Source organism: Phasianus colchicus, chromosome 12 (genome assembly GCF_987193195.1).
Source record: "Phasianus colchicus chromosome 12, bPhaCol1.hap1.1, whole genome shotgun sequence".
NCBI lineage: Eukaryota > Metazoa > Chordata > Aves > Galliformes > Phasianidae > Phasianus > Phasianus colchicus.
Window position 1 is genome coordinate 17,727,497 of NC_143447.1, and position 18,913 is coordinate 17,746,409.

Here is an 18,913-nt window from a genome sequence, read left to right on the forward strand (position 1 = left end):
TGGATTTTCAGGACACTAATTTATATTACTGAAGTGGGTATGAAATACACAGGCCTACAAACCATGCTACTGTTTTTCTGGTGGCTTCTGATTGTTTAAAAGACGTACCTTCCAACTTGGGAAATTCTATGATTCTACAAACTTTTACTGCTAAGCAAGAGTTTTTGCTGAGGGTAACTTTCTGAAGTGTCATGCATCACTACACATTATCAGTGTATCCAATACATAATCTTATTACATAATTGCCAGATTGTATTTAAATGAGTCTTTCAGGTAAGACATGGCATCAAAGTGATCTGGGCTCTGTTCTCAAATCTGATGTTCTGCTATGCAACAGGGCAAGTCAGTTAATCTTACCAAGCAAAATCCAGACTGCCTTCTTTCAATGCCTAAAAATAAATTAAGGCTTGAGCAACTGCCAAAAAATTCATTGGCCGCCAAGTGCCTGTGCTTTATCTGCACTCTGAAGGTTGAAGTGGCTCCGCTGTGCAGCCATGTCAGGTGCTAAGCACAAGGTTATGGCTCCTGCCCTGGTGAGCTGAGGGTAATGAGCTGTCTTCTCTGTTGGCCACGTGATTGCTGTGCTTCTGGGTGCCCAGAGCTCCACATGCAGCCTGTGGGCTCCCTCCCTCTCCTCCATCCTAAAATGAAAACGGCGTGGGCTGATCTGCCCTGAAGCTGTTGCAGAAATGGAGGCAGCATTCAACTCACCCCCTAGGGAAGTAATTTACCCCGAGGCTAGTAAGTAAATACTGGCTGGTAGCATCACTTTCTGCCAAGGTAAGTCCAGTTCACTTGGTCTCCTTCCCTTGGAAAAAAGCTGTGGTATGTAAGCAAAGGACACTTCAGCTGCTGGGGAGCACAGCACTGTGAACAGGCTCTATTCAGAAGGGTGTTCCACTTGTCACACAGGAATACTGACTTTGTTTTGACAGACAGTGGAGCCTAGATATCCCCAGATGACAGCCAGGCCTCTGCATGCACTCTCAGACACTGGTCCCTAAGCCAGACACCTAAAGGATGCAGCCTGAATTCTATGTACATTGAGAAGTATGAATATGCAAATGTTGTGCATCCCTTCAGAAATTAATTGGCAAACTGCACTCATGCAAAAGGAAGTTATGAAGCAGAGATCAAGACACTTGTTCAGATAGAGAAGAGCTCACATGTGAACATGAATACATCTACTCCTCACAATGAGGCCAAAAAAAACCAACAAAGCAAGGCTAAGTCAAGGATAGAATGTAAAAATGTAAAACTCCATGTATTAATAATCAGCTGAGCACATAATTCTTTTCAAAATCAGTGTAGGAATGCTGCAATTGTATTTGTAGTCAATTAAATGAACTTTGAGACTGCAATCACAGCAAGGTACCTGTTTCTCATCAACAATCAGGTTGCTTCATATTTCGGGATGGTAAATGTTGGCTTTTATCTTTTACTTATTCAAATTTAAAAAATAGACAGCAAGGTAATGCACAGATATTTCTCTTTCTTTCATAAGCCAGGATTAAGTATGCAGCCATGTTACAGATTAAAGGGCTTCCATCCCAGCGTTCCAATATTACTACTTGCAATAAATATGATACCACTTCCCAACAACAGACATCAGCTGATGTTTTGTCCAGGCAGAAAGAGTTAAAGAAGATGAAGCGCTGATCTTCGCTGGAAATACTTCTTACAGTCTAACATACAAGAGCATGCCAGAAAATTAAACATCTTAAACATATTTTCTATTTTGGATGCTATATACCCTTGTCAGCAGAATAGCAACATAAACCCAAATAAATTAAGTCATCTGTCAATCAGATGGAACTCATTCCATGATGTCATTGTTGATGGTTTATTGAAACAGTAAAACCTGTGATTTTCCAAGAACCAAAACTAGTTCAAAAGAATCAGAATCCTTACTTGAGATGGATGTCTTGAGCACTCCCGGAAATAACTCTCTAAAACAGGATTAGGCTGCGGCTTCACACGTCTTACATTCTTTATACCTAAGGCTTTTGCTAGAGGAATAGCAACATATCTGAAAAAACATGCAATGAAAAGCTTAAAAAAATGCAACACAGTTATAAGACCTCAGCTGTTCTCATGCCAGGATATGAATGAAGTTATTCTGAAGCATTTTAATTGTCCATAGGATATGACCACGCACCATGAGAAAAAAAAAGATCTCACTAACTAATCCCAAGAGATAACAATAGCATATTAGCAGCTATTCAAAAATGCAGATCCAATTACTTGAGCTTGTGGTCCTGAAAAGATACAAAGCTAAAGGAAAAACTCTAAATTTTGTCTTCTTGGTTTGTTTTTTGTTTTGAGTTCTGCAATAGTTAAAGGTACATGAAACAAGAACAACTAGTTTCTTCATGTGAGCTGAGCTGGAAGACTGCTACTGGGATACTTTCTCTTAGAGGCAGAGAGCAATTGACATACTATGATGGGCTGCCATGGCCCGGGAAACAAGATTCTCCATGCGGCCTCTAGCACATGGCACACAGCAATTCCCTCAACAACAGAGGGCTTCTTCTCCTTCTCTTCCATTTTGCCCTCCAAGGAGCTACAGAGCATGCCAGTTGCTTTGCCCTTCTGCTTGGGCAGGCTCTTCCGAGAAAAGCCCCCTGCCTCTGCTGATATCAGCAATTGATTCTCTGCTACTTTAGTACTAGTCAGTTTTCTTCATTCATGGGCAGACTCACTGCATGCCAGATGTGTGGGCTAATTTTTCACATGAACAATTTCCAGTAGTAATCCAGTAAGACAGCCAGGCAAGCATTTACTCAGTAGACACTGTGAATGGTTATAAACATGTGATCCAAATCACTTTTGATCTCTAATATGAAAGATTTTATCTGGTTCTGTCTCAAGTCTGTCCAACTTCTGACATTCCAAGTTTCCTCCTTCTATCCTGAAATAATTACAAAAAACCTACTAATCATTTTCTTTAGAGAAAAAAGAAAAAGTCAAGTAAAGCTACGCAAATGAGTAAGTCAAAACACTACAGATTTTAACATTTTTGTAGCTTTCTTCTATGGAACCAACTCCTGCTTGTACCATTAAAATTCCAGTTGCAGAAGCAATACAACCTGCAATGCCAGAGTTAGGAAAAAAAAAAAACAGGAGAAACTGATTCTTCAAGTTTGCCTCAGTTTGCTCCATTTGGACACCTGGGACTGATCAGCCCCTTGATCAATCCCCTTGATCAGTGTGCTGATCCAAAAGGAGATGTTTGGTTTGAAGGAGCAGTAACTATGCTTCTACCAAAGGAGGAAAAGCAAAAAGAAACCAAAATGTTTCTGGAGGATTTGTAACTCTTCTGGAAGGGCATAATTGGAGTTATCCAAATGCTGTTCTAAAGCTGTACAGAAACACCTTCTTTCTAGATTGGGCTGCAATCACATTCCTAACAGCGAAACTATCTCCAAGTTTTTCATCTTCCACTGTTTTGACAGTAGGTATTTTTAGCAGACTACCAACTAATCTTCCATCATGAAAACATAAGAATGTAATGATATCTTGTTTTTGAATTATTTTTTTAGCATTAATGAAAACTAACAAGAATGTAAAACTGAATGCATGCTTCTTACCTTTCAGTGAAGAATCGGATAATCAGCAATACGAAAGCATACGGTATTGTGGCATACAACTGTTGTGGTTTTGGAAAGACAAGGCCATCACGGTCTACAAAATCTGCCCACGTGCAATTGATTGGCATCCAAATATTCTCCCACCAGAACCAGCTGTTGAGTGTCTTTAATATATGTGCCATGCTAAGCAAATGAAAAGATAATTGAAAATTATTCCCATCATATTAAAAGAGAAAAATGCAGGAAACAAAACATACTGAATCTTGTGAAAAGCAGTGGCTCCCAGCTGGCAGGACATTTCCTACAGATAAGGTACAAGCAAATAAATACAGGAGACTTGGGTCCTATACAAACGTGCTCCCTGACCAGCACAGGTTGTGCTCACATTGCTGGGAGTGCAGAGGCACTCCATAGTGCTACTGCAGGCATGCAGGGGGGATTATATACTAAGAGAAGAGAAAATAATGGACCTGAATCTTTAGATCTTTAGCTGGTATAAATGAATCATTGATTTCAATGAGTCGTTGAAATCAGAACTTGTTGTTTTGTTTGTTTGTTTTAAATCTGCAGTCTCACTTATGTCATTCAAATGAGGTTATTTAATATCTGATCAAATCTTTTACAATAACTGGTTCTAATCTATCACACAAATACGTAAGCAACACAAATGAGAACTGATGTCCCCTATGCCACTCTTCTCAATTAAAGATAAGGGGGATAGGAGGATGAAAGAAAGAAAAGGAAAAAGTCCAGGGGGTGACTTAGTCTTGCAATAATGAAGGCATTTTGCTGCTGAGTTGCTGCTGCTTGATGTAGTACTTTTAATATGCATTTTGATCCCAATTCGTAAACACCACTATGCACAGGACCAAGTATAACAGTTACAGAGTGCAATAAGCAAATTTGGGGATCAGAACAAAATGTCAGAAATCTGTTCTTGAAGGAAAAGATTGTTTCACTAACCCCCAAAATTTCATTCTTTTCAAAGCCTCATTTTCAACCCTTCCATTCTACATTATGTACGTAGATACATTTTTGTTTCCCCTCATTTAATTGTAAGAACTTTATAATTTGTCCAAATTTTTTACATATATCCTCTGAAAATATTCTAAAATAGAATAAAAACAGAAATCACTATTATGTTTTCCATAAGGCAACATAATCTTTCTATAACTTCTATGAGTAATAAAATGAATTTTTTTTTCCATTATAAAATTTCCTCATAATTTTTTGTTTTGTTTAGAGGAAATAATTGATTTTATGAAACCATAGTTTGAATGAGGAAACAGTTGGGCTGGGAAATCCAGCCAGGCCTCTTTGTCATAAACTTCCCATCGGAAGAGCTTACAGTGACCCATTTGCATAGCATCAAGTGACTAAATCAACTCAGGCCAAGGACAGATAGCGGTTCAGGGCCTTTCATGTTGTCCCTACTCCACTGTACTGGAGGCACACAAACCCAGGTTTGCCTACAGCCACATGTAAACTTTCACCCATGTGAAATATCAGGACACTCAGCTTCATGCATTCACACAGCACAGGCTTTCCAGATTCAGAGTACTGAAACCCACTGTAATCAACAGCTAATGAGTAATTGCTGCAATTCACGGAGGGCTGTTTCCATTAATCAGAAGACTTGCAGCAGGTTTGTGAAACTGTGACTTGTACCTGTCAAACAGAGCTGGGTTAACAAGCACTGTGAATTAATTTACTGGCCATGAACAGTAGTCAGCACTGAAATATTAATAACTCAACCATTTAGTCTTTTTAAATGCCAAAAGGGGACAGTAAAATCTACTGAATGGATTGTGTGTATAAGCAAGTGCAAAAATAAAGGATGAAGAAATCATGATTGTTCCTTCCCTGAGACTTTATAAGCCAACTTTCAGCCTAGAGCAATTCTTTACTGCTGAATTATAAACTCCTGGAAGTCAGGATTTATAATGGGGCTGCTAACAGACCCTTAATTACGGCTAGCAGGCGCCATGATAATGAAACAGAGCTTTGAAACGTGACATTTTATGTCAGGCAGAAAAGCTTGCAGACATGCTCCCCTAGAAGACCAGGGGAGACACTCATTACTTCACTGTGCTCCTTTATGTATCTGTATTTTTAAACTAGACTGTGCATTGCAAGTTATCGCAACCTGTAACTGTAAGTTAAATTGGCCACTCTATTAAAACACAGTGGAAAGAGCACTAACAGTTGGACTACAGAAGGTAAGCTGTGACTAAATATGCACCCAGAATTCTCAAACCCTGCAAGGACTCAGAAATGTGCATTCCAAAATTGGATTCTTGGTATCTAAGCAATTCATGTTTTCCTTTCACACAGTCATATAGTAAGGCAACTATCTTCACAGGTCATGTATTAGTTAATACACCTTTATTTAAAGCTCATAAGCACATCCTTAACTTGAATATCCAAGGAAATTCTGGAATTTGGGGTCTGATGCAGAGCCCACAGACGTCCATAGAAATCCTTGCTCAGCAACTCCAACTAGAGTCACAGAAAAGTGGATTCTCTGAAACTCTCTCTTGTGTAAGCCCCTGTATTTCAAACAGGTTCTGCCTGGTGCACAGCAGATTAGACCATCCCTATTGATAGCTGTTCAAGAAATTCTTAGAAAACCATCGATGAGATTCTACACCTGTTTGCACAGCTTGCTATGCTTCATTATCCTTGAACTGGACTTTCACCCTACACTGTTTTCACTGTAGCAAATCAGGTCATTCCCTGGGCAGTTCTGAAGATTCCCCTCTAGTAATAGAGGTTATTCAGGTAGTGGGGCTATTCCCCCATGATTTTCAATTACACTTTTAATAACTAATCATTATCCTAACCTCTCCACCCTAAAGGTTATTTTAACAACTCCACAGCATGACCAATACCAATAATCCTGCTTTGTGCCATACTCATCACATCTACAGCAACCACTGTCCCAGATGCTAACCCCCATTATCAGCTTTCTCTACCTTGAGAGCTTCCATTTAAATTTTTGATCATTTGACCCTTAACAATGGCTGAGAGATATGCGAAATGAGAGGCCAGAGGACGGGGAATAGGTGATAAAAAAGGCGCACAGTTCATTTGTTTCTAGCAAGCTATCTGTTATAAAAAACCTATCTTCATTTGCTAACGTCCCCTCCTGATTACGAGGCATCTGGGACAACCGTGGTAGAGAAACATCTCTCTGAAGAATCCCTTACTCCATGTCAGTTCACCAGGCAATAGGCTGAATGGCAGAGAGCAAAACATTTTCAGAGCATTTCCAGTGCCATCAGAAAGAATGCCTGTTGTGTATTTTTTCCTGCTATGGTTTTCCATATGGGCTATAGTTGTGGTGTCTTACAAGTAGACCAGACAAGCACTTGCATGTTCTTTAATGTTTTGTCTATACTGTCTAGTTTTGTTTTAAAACCAATTATTTTTGGCAGCTTATTACATCTAACAGGTCAGGAAGACCAGTAACCATAGAACACCTCTTCAAGTGCCCACAGCATGCATGGGAAGTGAAAGGCATTCACCACTCGTACCTCCTGTAGTAGAGACAAATAAATAGGTAGAGATATTTCAGCTGTCCTTTCTGCCATCCAGGAACAGGGCTGATGTGCAGCAATGGCCATATAGAAAGGCATCACCTCATACAGTGCCTGAAATCTAGGTGGAACATGGGAGAACCAGTTTCTCAGTACTTGGGCAAGTGAAGTGTTTTGCAACAAGCTCTTTTTGTACTGCCAAGAAATCTTCACCCCTGAGAAGTGCTATAACTGCAGTTATCAGAATCCAGGCTTGCTTTCCCACAACATCAGCATAAAACTAGAGAACACTCACTTTTGTCAGGGTCCTGTGACAGAACAAAGGCACAGAGAATAAGCCCAAGTGGTGGCAGCCCTTTCCAGTGCTGGAATCAGGCTGTAGATACCAGATTTCAAAGAAGGCCAGTCTTCATAGCTTGCATGAACTGTCATGAGTTGTTACCCTCAGAGCGTGTTGTTATACATACTCTGCTTCCAAAGAATCAGCAGCAGCTGCAAAGGCCCAGTCTGTCCTAACTCAGGATTGGCTCTAATAAGAAATCTGAAAGCCTGCCCAGCATAAGCATCCTTTTTCTAGGATTGCTGAGCTCAGAACTTCTTCCTTGCAGCTTCTAACAGCGCCAAGGAAACAGCTATATATCACTATATATCAGGTGTGAAAACAACAGCTGAGTGACAGATACTCTGCTCAACCTAGGGTGAAAATACCTACTACTTCCCAGCTAAACATGCCAACATTATTTTCATAGAAGAGAAAGAAAGAGGTGAGGAATCATAGAATCACAATGTTGGAACGGACCTACAAGATCATCTAGTCCAGTCATCCTCCCATTACCCTTGCTACCACTAAACCATATCTCATAGCTCCCCATTTTGTCATTTTTCACTGACAGAACTGGAATTTTTGCCATTACTCTGAAAGGATCTTTAAAAAAAAAAAAGTCAGTCCAACAATAAAACAGATATTTCAGAGAATTGGAAGGTTCCCCTGTATCCTGGAAAATAAACACTGCAAGTAAATACATCTAATCAACTCCTTGCTAAGGATCTCTTCTGTAGCCTAATCTAGTACTATAACTGGGCTAGTGTAAAACAGGAAAATCAGGAATGGTTAGTTTAGGAACTGCATCCTTTGTAATTAAAGAAAAGCCTACGCAGTTGGGAAGTACCAGAGTGAACCTTCCTTTCAAGCTCTTTTCCGTGAAGTCTTGATGTATAGTTAAAGAAAAAACACTTACATTTTCACTGATGTTAAGCAAAAAATGACAAATTTTGGATTGACAAAAGCCAGAAACTACCTGGTTAGATTTAGAAAATCCAAGATAGGAGCTGCTTTGAAGTTTAGTTACTGACTGCTACAGTATAAGGAATAAATAAAAAGAAATAGGCAAGTCTTGATTGTACTCTCCATGCAAAAGCTCTTGCTTTGCAAAAACTGAATTTCCAAGACCAGAACTAAGGGAAGGTGATATCCAGGTTCGAAGGAATTGTTAGAAGGACCTCTTATCTTCACTTATTGAATACACTGGAAAACTCAATAGATCACCAACACAAACATGCCAGTGAAAAAAGTAGTTTCTCTCAGCATCTTTTCTAGGATATCTACTCAGTGCCACTCTGGAAGTGTAATAGAAAAAGGACAAATCAGCAAAAAGCAAGAATAACATAACTCTCCTATTTATGCCACCACTTGGTAGAACTGTTTAATCTGGTTCAGTGAGTTTTGGAAAGAAAAAGCATCATATATCAAAAAGATAGCAAAGCTGTTCCAAGCCGTTGATCTTAAACATTAAACTAAAGTGGTTTAAAAGAGTAAGTAATATCAGAACAACTCTGTTACAGCTTTTATTTTTGTTTTGCTTAAGACTAAGCAATAAATGCTAGAGGCAACACACAAGTTTCAGCCACAGATCTGTGTTCTGCTAATACTGAACAGCATGTTGCCCAAAGATTTCCAACAGCATGAATGACATCTTACCCACCCTACGCATACAACCAATGGAAGCACAAAATGAAAAAGCTGTTGGACTTAGAGGTTCTTATGATGAAACACTGAAATACTTTATACACATAACACAGCTGAATTAAGATTGCTATGAGACCTTTAACTTCAAATTTACTCCTTAATATGGACAAGTTTCAACTGTAAACAATTACAAGTCCCTAGTTAGAAGGCAATTGGAATATTTTGTTTCTTTTACTATTCTATCACATTGCCTTGTAACTTGGTTTCTGTATTGTAGCAGGCCAAAATAGCACGAAGTAAATCTCAATTAAGGTGGCAATTGAGTTTTATTACACTTTCCCTTGTAGTACAGGGGAAAGAGAATCAGGACTGTTTGAAAGAATTCATTTTCTGGGTGAAAGTTACCATACTCTAGTCTAGTTAAAGATAAAACATTCCTGAGTGTATGTATTTGCTTTAGTAGATCTCATGCAGCTTAGAAGATTGAAAAATAGCTCTCACTATGTTTAATTATAGTGCAAACTATGCCTGTCTCTAAGCTTTAAAATCCCTGACACTGACAGAGTTGGATAAAGAGCTACACAATAATTTAGAGTTTAAGAAAAAATTAGTTCCATGAAGAAAGCTCAATCAGAACTACATGTTCTTAGATGCTTAGTTCATAAGTTTGAGCAGACCTAGAGGGACACCACTTCCTTCAAGAACTCATTAGTAAAACTTGTCAGAACATAAGAGGCACTAAGTACAGCAGAGTCACAAAATATGTGAAGGTAACAGAACAATCAGGAACTGGAAAGTGAACCTGAGGGTGTAGAAGCAAAAGATGTAAGCTTTTTCACCTGCACGGCAGATGACTCAACATTTTAAATTAGCCCTTGGGAATTAGGGAAAGAGACAGCACTGGTGCAGTTTCACTCTAGAGAACTGTCTTATTTACAGCTTCCTGAAAGAGGGGCTGGTGGACAGTCAAGGTCTTCATCTATCATGTATGCATGGTGACTCAAACTTGTGCATTCATCTCCTCATCACCCTGAATCAGATCTTAAGTCTGTTGTGCTCCACTGTTTTCAGTTCTCCACCTGTTGGTTATCCCCTTCTTTGCGGTTTAACCTGCCCATACATTCTCCACCCACAAAGCCAACTAGAGGAGGAGTCAGAACGTAACTGGTATTTCATTATTGCAGCCTCTGCTTGGCATCCTATTCATGTCATAACAAATGCAAGAGAGACCTTCAGTTAATGCATACCAGCATAGTCTCTTCATCAACAGTGGCGCTCCAGCTGAAGTTTTGGTCCAAGCTAAAAAGCTGGCTAAAAATAGGTATGCAATACAAAAAGTAAAACAGAAGAAATATACAGCATTACTCTATTTGAGTTTTATAGTGTTACAGTGAAATAACTATTTCTGGTTATTCTGGTAGCTGGTTTAAATGTGTCATTCACAGCACTAGATACTTCAGACCTGTAACAGATAAGTCCTACATAAAACTCTGTTAAACTGAGTTACTTCCAGAATAGCATTTCATTTTAGAGAACAAAACTAGAACTAGCTTTTTCAAGCAATCTAAATTCAAAGTTTCCTATGCAAGCATTTTACATCATTAGCTAACATTTTTCCTGCTCAAAATTTTTCCTCCTTTGCAGTTTAGAATTAAGTGTTCTTACTAGCACTTTAAATAGAATGATGATACAAGATGCAAAAGTACAACTGTAATCCGTACTTACCATCTTCAAAAAGAAAAGCAGTTCTCGTAGGCTGGAACACTTAGCAACAACCTATAAGGTCTCTTCACATCTATACCACTTTCTATCCTGAAACTATTATGAGTTATTTTAATTTATCATTATAAAGCTGACATGCTACCAGTTTAGATCATATCCTAATGTAGGGAAGCAGGAAAAAAAAAAAAAAAAAGGGCAAAAGAAATTCCTACCTTTATGATGTTGCAGCCAAAGAGAACACACGCACATTAGCCACGAAGAGGCATTGCAGTCACTGCTTCGACAGAAGTAAACACGCCCCATCTGCACAACTCTTTCAAATTCTTCAGAGACCCACCCACCAAAGCTGCACTTCAAGATTTCTGACTGAAGGCAATCCTGATGTCATGAGTAACTACTCAGTGAAACTCAGGAGCAGTAATGCCAGGTGCCTTCCCGTGTGCCTGTTTCAACACAGCAGATGAAGAAATGTTCTAAATCACACGGTATTTGGTTGCACGATGAGAATTTGTCTCAACTTATGTTGCTCTAGACACGCACAGGAGGATGCTGATTGCACAGAAAGGAAATCCCAACACATCAACACCTTTAGATGCGTTATCAGATTAAGTAAGGGTTTCAAAATTAAATTAGAAAAATTTCCCCTCCTACTGATCACCTCAGGAATGTTTCCAGCCTCAGTCAACAAAATGAAAGTGTTACAGTTTCTCAGAATATAAAGTGGAATTATTGGAAGTCCTACAGCAGAGGAAAAAATCACACTAACTGAACATGTTTGGTCAGAGATACCATACAAACATTAATTTAATTACTTAACTGCTATTCTTTTGTTTGCTTTGGGTGTGAGGGGGGCTTGCTTTTAATTAAAGCTTTTAATTGATTTGCTTTTAATTCCATGACTAAGGGATAAGGCTGAAAGTCATTCCTCAACAGGTCACCTCAGCTTCAAATAATCAACAGTATTCAGAAGTACTGGTGTTACTTAGCATTCTGGAGCACAAGGCTTCTTAATATTGTTGGAAGGAAGAAAAAGGTGTCACTAGAAAGCCAGGAGCATCTACGTTTTAAATCTGCAGAGAAGTTCTATTAGCCCTCCCTGTCTGCTTGCAGTCAGCAGACAACAACCCATACAATAGGAACCAACATGTCAAAGGTGGACCCAAATTTCACCTCTCCTGAGGTACTGCCTCTAAAGGGAGCTAACAGCAGATGGCTACACAAGAGTGCAGGATATACAAAACGTAACTGATGATGGAGCAGTTTTTCCTCCTGCACCCCCACCTCATCCTTCGAGTACATGGAAACTTTCGTCATTATCCCTAAGACAATAACAGAAGAAGATGCGATGCAGCAATACTTGGATCCAGTTCATTTACTTTCTCCTAAAGAGATTCAGACTGAAATGTTTTGTTTGTTCAAAAGGTTTTTCAAGGTGTTCAGTATTGCAGCTGTTGCAATATCAATAAATAGCTGTTTCAGACCTTTCATAAAACTAGGAGTGATATCCAATAAACTGAAGCACTAAAGCAATATTAAACAGGAAGGATTACTTCAGGAAGGTAGTATTAGGGCTCTTCTGCTCCTTCAAGTTATCTCCATAGTTTCCCACACCTAAACCACTAGCATGAATCAAGCAGAACATTTAAGAACACTTTGCCAATCAGGAAAGCCTACAGCAAGCTGATTCATATTTCCCTTGTCTAATACTGTGCCAGTTATGTAATAGGTAATTGGCACAAACACCTCTTTCTTACACTTCATAATTTCTTCACTCTTGCACTGCATTGCAAAAAACGCTTTCGTTTGAATGGAGCAAATTTGAGGCTGCTACAGATAACAATAGCAAACTGGTTTTACACAGTTTCTGAGGAGCCTATTTTAGGTAGCATGCATTACCTACACTGGATTCTATAACAAGATTAAAAACACTGCATGTAAGTAACAACCTAACCATATCCTCTTGATTAAAACTGCCTATTGCACTTGCAATTATTGCCCAACTTTCATACAATTCTTCAGTTAGTTATCTTTAACTTTGAAGCCACAGAAAAAAAATCTTAGTCTGCGCTACTCATGGAGGAAAAGAAAAAATGCAACTACTCCTTACCTGCAGTGTAATATATTTCACAGAATCACAGAATGGCCAGGGTTAGAAGGGACCTCAAGGATCCTGACTACATTCAGGGCAACCAACCTCCTCATTTAATACCAGACCAGGCTGCCCAGGGCCCCATCCAACCTGGTCTTGAAAACCTCTAGGGACAGGGCATCCACATCCTCTCTAGGCAGCCTGTGCCAGTGCATCACCACCCTCTGTGTGAAAAAATTCCTCCTAATACCTAACCTAAATCTCCTGTCTTAGTTTAAAACCATTTGTCATATGACTGAGTAACTAGATAACAGAGGTATGTGATCCTTATTTCCTTATTTCACATTTCACTGGAAAGGATAAATTATGTAGAAGACGTCAGCGGGGGAAAAAAAAAGTAGAACAAAGCAAAAACTCACAAAGCCCACTTCTTTAAGGAAAAAAAATATCACAAGTTAAATTTCTCCATAGAGAAAGCCATCTTAAGATTTCCTAGAAAATCTTTGATTCAGTATTACATTTCCAAAATCAGAGCTGTTGTATACAATGGCACATGCCGACAGGGAAGGGGGAGAAAGGGAAATCCAACAGTTTGCTTTCTTTCAAAGAAAAAAAAAAGTAAAAAATTATCTGCAGAGACCACAGACAAATTTTCCCAGTGTTAACACAATCATTTTTCCTAACTGATTTTCTTATTGCAGATAGACAATCAAATCTCAATCCCATGTATATGAAGAGGAAAAGTAGCAAAGCAGCTATTTATTGTTGTATGACACTCTAAAACTAGCTTTAAGACTAGCAAGAATTCACCACCCAAGATTTACATCTAAGTTAACACAATTCTGAACTATTTGATCTGACAATAATTTGGATTCTGAATTCTCTTTACAACACTACAGAAACCCCTCTACTCATTCTTTGGTTCTCTTTTGAGATGAAGAGAAAGAACTCGACATCCCATACTTTCTGGTTCTCAGAATCAACAGATACCTGATAATCAATTACTTAAAGTCACAAAAATATATTTAAGGATCATATTTAAGGATCATAACTCAATCTCATAATCAGTAGCTTAGAAATTAAGCTCCTTTTCTTCACGTGGGTTCCTATCTCCTCCCAATATATCAATCTTCCCCAACAGAAAAGAGATGAAGTAATCCATTTAGGATCTCTTTAAAAGTTTCCTGCTCAAGACCTTTCTTACTTGGAGGTATGATCTGACTCACAATCCATACAGAGTTGCAAGTTAGTACTAATAATTATAAAATAGTTTCTTCTATCTATCATAACTGAAGACTGGATATCTGATTGCAAACAGAGCAAACAGTAAGGTTAATGTTGATGCAGGACTGAAGCAAAATACATACATTTGAACAAATGGGCTGAAATCCTCAAAATGCTGAAATCTTTTAAAATTATTGCTTCAGAACTTGATTGCTGTGAACTTAAATGAGAGACAGAATATTTGACAATCTGTGGCTTGAACAACAGGACAACTGAACAGAAAGGAGAAGTCAGTAGTAATACTGGAGAGGTAAAGGCAATGGAGAGGAAAGAGGTGGAACAGTAATACACTGCTGACCCAAACTACCAGCTTTTCGATAAGGTGCCAAAAGAGGACCATTAATAATCTTCAACTACATCTTAGGTAAAAGGCTCCAGGAAGCAATACCAATATTACCTGGGGACCACTTTCTAACTACATTCTTTCACACACACAACTGAGGGATATAAATACCAGAAATACGCTACATCTCACAATTTTTTGGCTGTATTTCATTTAAATGCTGAACATACGGAGTATTGATAAGCCTCCAGAGCTGCAGTTAAGAATCCACCCATACCCAGAAGCACAGAGCTATATGCATATGATTTAGTGAAGCATTCACATAGTTGTAGTTTGGACAGCTTTCCTTTATATAAGCTTCCCAATCTCTTTGTTTGTAAGTGATCCTTCATAAGATTATTTCTCCTTGATTTAACATCACTTTCTCCACATTTGTCATATTCATCCTTCTAATAACAGAAACACTCAATTATAATTTTCAAATGAAACTACACATTCATAAAACATAGTGAAAGTACATTAAAATATAGTTAAAAAAATAGAAGAGTAACTTCTACTGCTTGCATTTAGAGGAAGCATTGCATTAAGACTTATATCTGCAACTCAAAATCTTAATAAAAAGAACTAGTGCAAAGCTTGGACCTTTTCCCTTTCAAATGCAGCACCGTTAATTTACTCAAATAATACTTGCATGTGCAAGGAATTTAACAATCAGTTCAATCAATTTATTCAGGAGAGAGTTTTTAATTAATTTCCAACAGTCTACACAATGTTTAGGGGATTTAAAAAATTAAATAGATGATGCCTTGTTGATTCCTAGAGCTGGAAGTACTGGTTAAACAACTGTATGAGAATAAACCTCAGCAATTCGTAACAGTTGCACATAAGACAACACTGCAAAAATTGCTTGATTACTTTAACAGGAGATTCTTAGAATGTCAGTGTTTATCTATCCATACAGAATAGAAACACAAAACATGAGCACGTGCTTAGTGAAACTGAAGGGCAACCCCTTGCCTGTTTTAGTAAGAACTGCCTCCTCTACAACTGCTTGTAACTGAAAATGAGAAAACGTTGGAATCACACCAGCTAAAGTTTTTAAATGAGGTGAAGAAACAATCCTTTAGAAGAACTGATATTCTGCTTGGGATGACCAAATAATAGATTCAACTCCAAGGAGGTGATGAATTTAAACGAACAAACCATTTAAGAGTTCCACATTTGCTGCATAGCGAGTCAGTGCCAACTGTTAATGAAAAATGAAGCACATCAGACTTATTTAACAACAGATCTTATTGGCTTAATCACTACAAGCTCTTTCATAAAACAGACTTCATAATCTTTTCCACTGTTTTCTTTGCAGCTGTTACTTCCTTCCAAGTCACTGTGGGCATTTGGAAGCTCTTTGAAGAAAATCTTTCAGGTTTCAAATCTCTATTCTCTGCATCAGAATACAATGAGGAAGATTCTTGGACAACTCCTGACAGTTTTGGGATAAACCACCTTCTAAGGAGACCAGCATTCTGTAATGCAATCACTTCTCAGGTTGTTAGCTACTTTTTTTTTTTTTTTTTAAAAAAAAAAAAAACTACTACGCAGTGTTTTCAAGACTCTTCCCTGGAAAGACATTGCTGACTGACAAAGCTTGTGTTTTGCATACAGGTCATTAAGAACCAGAAATGACTAAGGATTTCTTTAATTCTCCATGAAAGATTTTTTTTTAAACCTAAAAACTATGTTCTATTTCTTCATTATTCTATCTTTTCTTTTAAAGAATGTTTCCAATAGTAGTCAGCAATAAACTCAATTGCACAGCATTTAAGATGACAGCAACGTGGAAAAGCTTAATACTCAGAGATGTTACTCAACCATTCCAGGTCCATGCCTGCTGCTGAGGTAGTGATAGTAAAAAGCTGCTCATGATCCACTATGACACACACAATTGGCTTCTAACAAGATTTCAGTGTAAGCCAGGGAGTCTGGCAGTTGTATGAAGTGCAACAACAATCTACAGATTCAGTTGGACAACTTTCAGGCAGAATACAGAGAAGATCTGTAAAGACTACAGTATTTTCACTCCTACTGGGACTAACAGGCTGTGAAAAATACTTCACACTGGCTTCAGACACCATCTCAGACTGAATTTGGAAGTACAAACACTTCATGTTGCAATGATAAACTAAGGAAAAACTAAGACTCCTTATTCTGAGCTTTACAAGAATACTGTAAATACAGAAATTCTCAAGGTTGGATTTTGCTCTTGTATTACAGGATTAAAACTCATATTACAACTGTAAAAGCTAGAAGGCAGAGCAACCGTAAGTACTGGAGGAAATTCAATGTCTAAAGAACTACAGGCATGGAGTCACTGGGAGCCACCTGGATTCAGCTGTATCTTAGTCTCTGCAAATACTCCAGTTTAAGACTACTCCTTAAAAAAGTACATCCTGTAAGCAACTTCTACTGCTGTTTGCCTCATGAAGGTGTGATTTACTCTATTGATGTGTAAGGAAAACCCAGAACACAGATGGAGACTATCTCAGGTTAAGTCCTCAGATAGGCAGTGATCTCCAGACAGGGCATTTATCTCATTCTCTAACAGAAGAAAATGTTTAGATATCAATAGCCAAATGCAAGGCATATTATCCTCCTAACAACAATACTACTGACCTAATCCAAAAGTTCTAATCTAACACTGGCAATAGGTTCTGTAACTGAGTTAATTTGCTCTAGTAAATAACTGCTCTGTATAAAATCTTCAGAGTAAAGATTCAAAAATAAACAAACCAAAATAAAAACCCAGAATATGTACTCAATGGATTAAAATACAAACTAATTTACAAAGGTCTTTTCCTTGTGCTAGATTTTCTGAATGCAGCCATAAAGCTATAAGTTACTGCACTGCTCACACTCATTTTGTGTGGAATAAAGAAAGAAAAACTTGACCCTTGTCAGTTTTACTTGATCTCAGTTCCTATGGGTCATAAATAGTAAAAGATCAATGTATAAAACACTGAGGTAGCCAGTTGTTAGATACAAGCCACATTTACAAATTCAGCAAATTCCTGTTTTCCTACCTTTTCCCCCCATTTATCTCATTAAGGTGTGAGAAATATGGTTATAATCTGGATATTTCTAACTTGCAAAGAAGTTCAGTGAAACAGTGAGGTTACTTAAGTAAAATGAACTAGTCAGCAAAGCCCAGATAAGAAGAGGGGATAGTAGAAAGGATTTCACTGAAACTTAAATACCTACATTGAAAATTGTGAACTGGAGAAATCCTGGCTCAAAGTTGCCAAAGGCACTTCCCCTGTCTGAACTGAAAAGTTCTCAAGTTGTCTAGTGCTGCATCTTTGAACATGCCCAGAGGCTTCCAGTCCTGACAGAAATGAACAATGCAGCACCTTGAGTATAACTGCATTCAAATACTAAACTGGGCATTACTCTGCTCAGACAACTCTGACAGTTTTTAACTCAAGTGACTGTAAACACAAATTTCATTTTTTTTCCAATCAGACATTCTTACTTACTCCTCTATGCATACAACCAAGGCAAAACGTAAGCACAGAATATTCAGGTCTACTACATGTCAATATGACTTCATACTGCCTATATAACTTTCACTTCGAGATGACAGCACAGTCATCTCAAAGAAGACTGAAGTTCAAGTCTTCCTGTCTGAAAGAATTCATACCATTCAATGTCTCTGGAGAACACTGTGATCTCCATCTAAATAGACTTATGAACTTCAATCCACTCTTCTCCCCCTCCCAGTAGATAGTTGATTAACTGTTTGAGAGCTCAAGACTAATCTAGAAGATGTCCACAGCAGTTTGGTGGCCAGTCGCCTGTTTCAGAAACTATTTGTCTTCACATCTATTCTATTTTTCACTGAACAGTTCCTGCAAGGGGGAAGAAACAACTTACCTGGTCCTCAAACAGAACAGATCACTTGCCGTCAAGAGATGATCCCAAGAGGAAAAGTGCTTCCTTCAGAAGTGATGAGGTGTGGAATTTCACAGTACTCCGTCATCGGTATTTTCCCATTGCCTAACCCTCATAAGATTATTACAAGCTGCATGTTAAGTTTACCAACATCAGGTGGCTTCCTGTTTAGTGCCCATGCTGGTTTGGATGCTGTTCTAAACTAACTTTCCCTAGCAGAGTCTTAGACACTTACTTTTCAGGTTATTCAAATTAGATGCAATAAGGGATGCAATTTAAGATTACATTCAACATCCACCTCACTGCACTGCAAATACTTAAATTTATAATTCTCTACTTTGTACATATATTTGATACTTACATGAAATACGTGTAAAGGAAGTAGGAATTTATGTTGGAATTTCATTTCTCTTGATTTTAAATATAATGTTCCAACAAAAGTTCTGTAAATAGGTAAAACATGCATTAGTATCATGCATAACATTCCTTCATAAT

At 38.2% G+C, this 18,913-nt stretch overlaps 1 protein-coding gene across 5 annotated transcripts in view; it reads right to left on the reverse strand.

Annotated features, from left to right (window-relative positions):
* The window catches only part of CERS3 (ceramide synthase 3), a 46,559-nt gene extending 27,706 nt beyond the window's left edge, over positions 1–18,853 (reverse strand). For 2 of the 5 annotated variants that reach the window (XR_016470478.1, XR_016470480.1), the window contains exons 1-3: positions 11,030–13,836; positions 3,591–3,773; positions 1,912–2,029 (exon numbers count right to left, since the gene is read on the reverse strand). Coding sequence is in view for 2 of the 5 variants with exons in the window: in XM_090149105.1 (XP_090005231.1) it covers positions 1,912–2,029; positions 3,591–3,772 (300 nt within the window). In the remaining 3 variants the exon portion in view is untranslated. Of the gene's footprint in view, positions 1–1,911; positions 2,030–3,590; positions 3,774–11,029; positions 13,838–18,779 lie in introns of those variants that run through there. The other 3 variants (XR_016470479.1, XM_090149105.1, XM_090149104.1) reach the window with 3 other exon arrangements.
* Between the last annotated feature and the right edge of the window lie 60 nt (positions 18,854–18,913).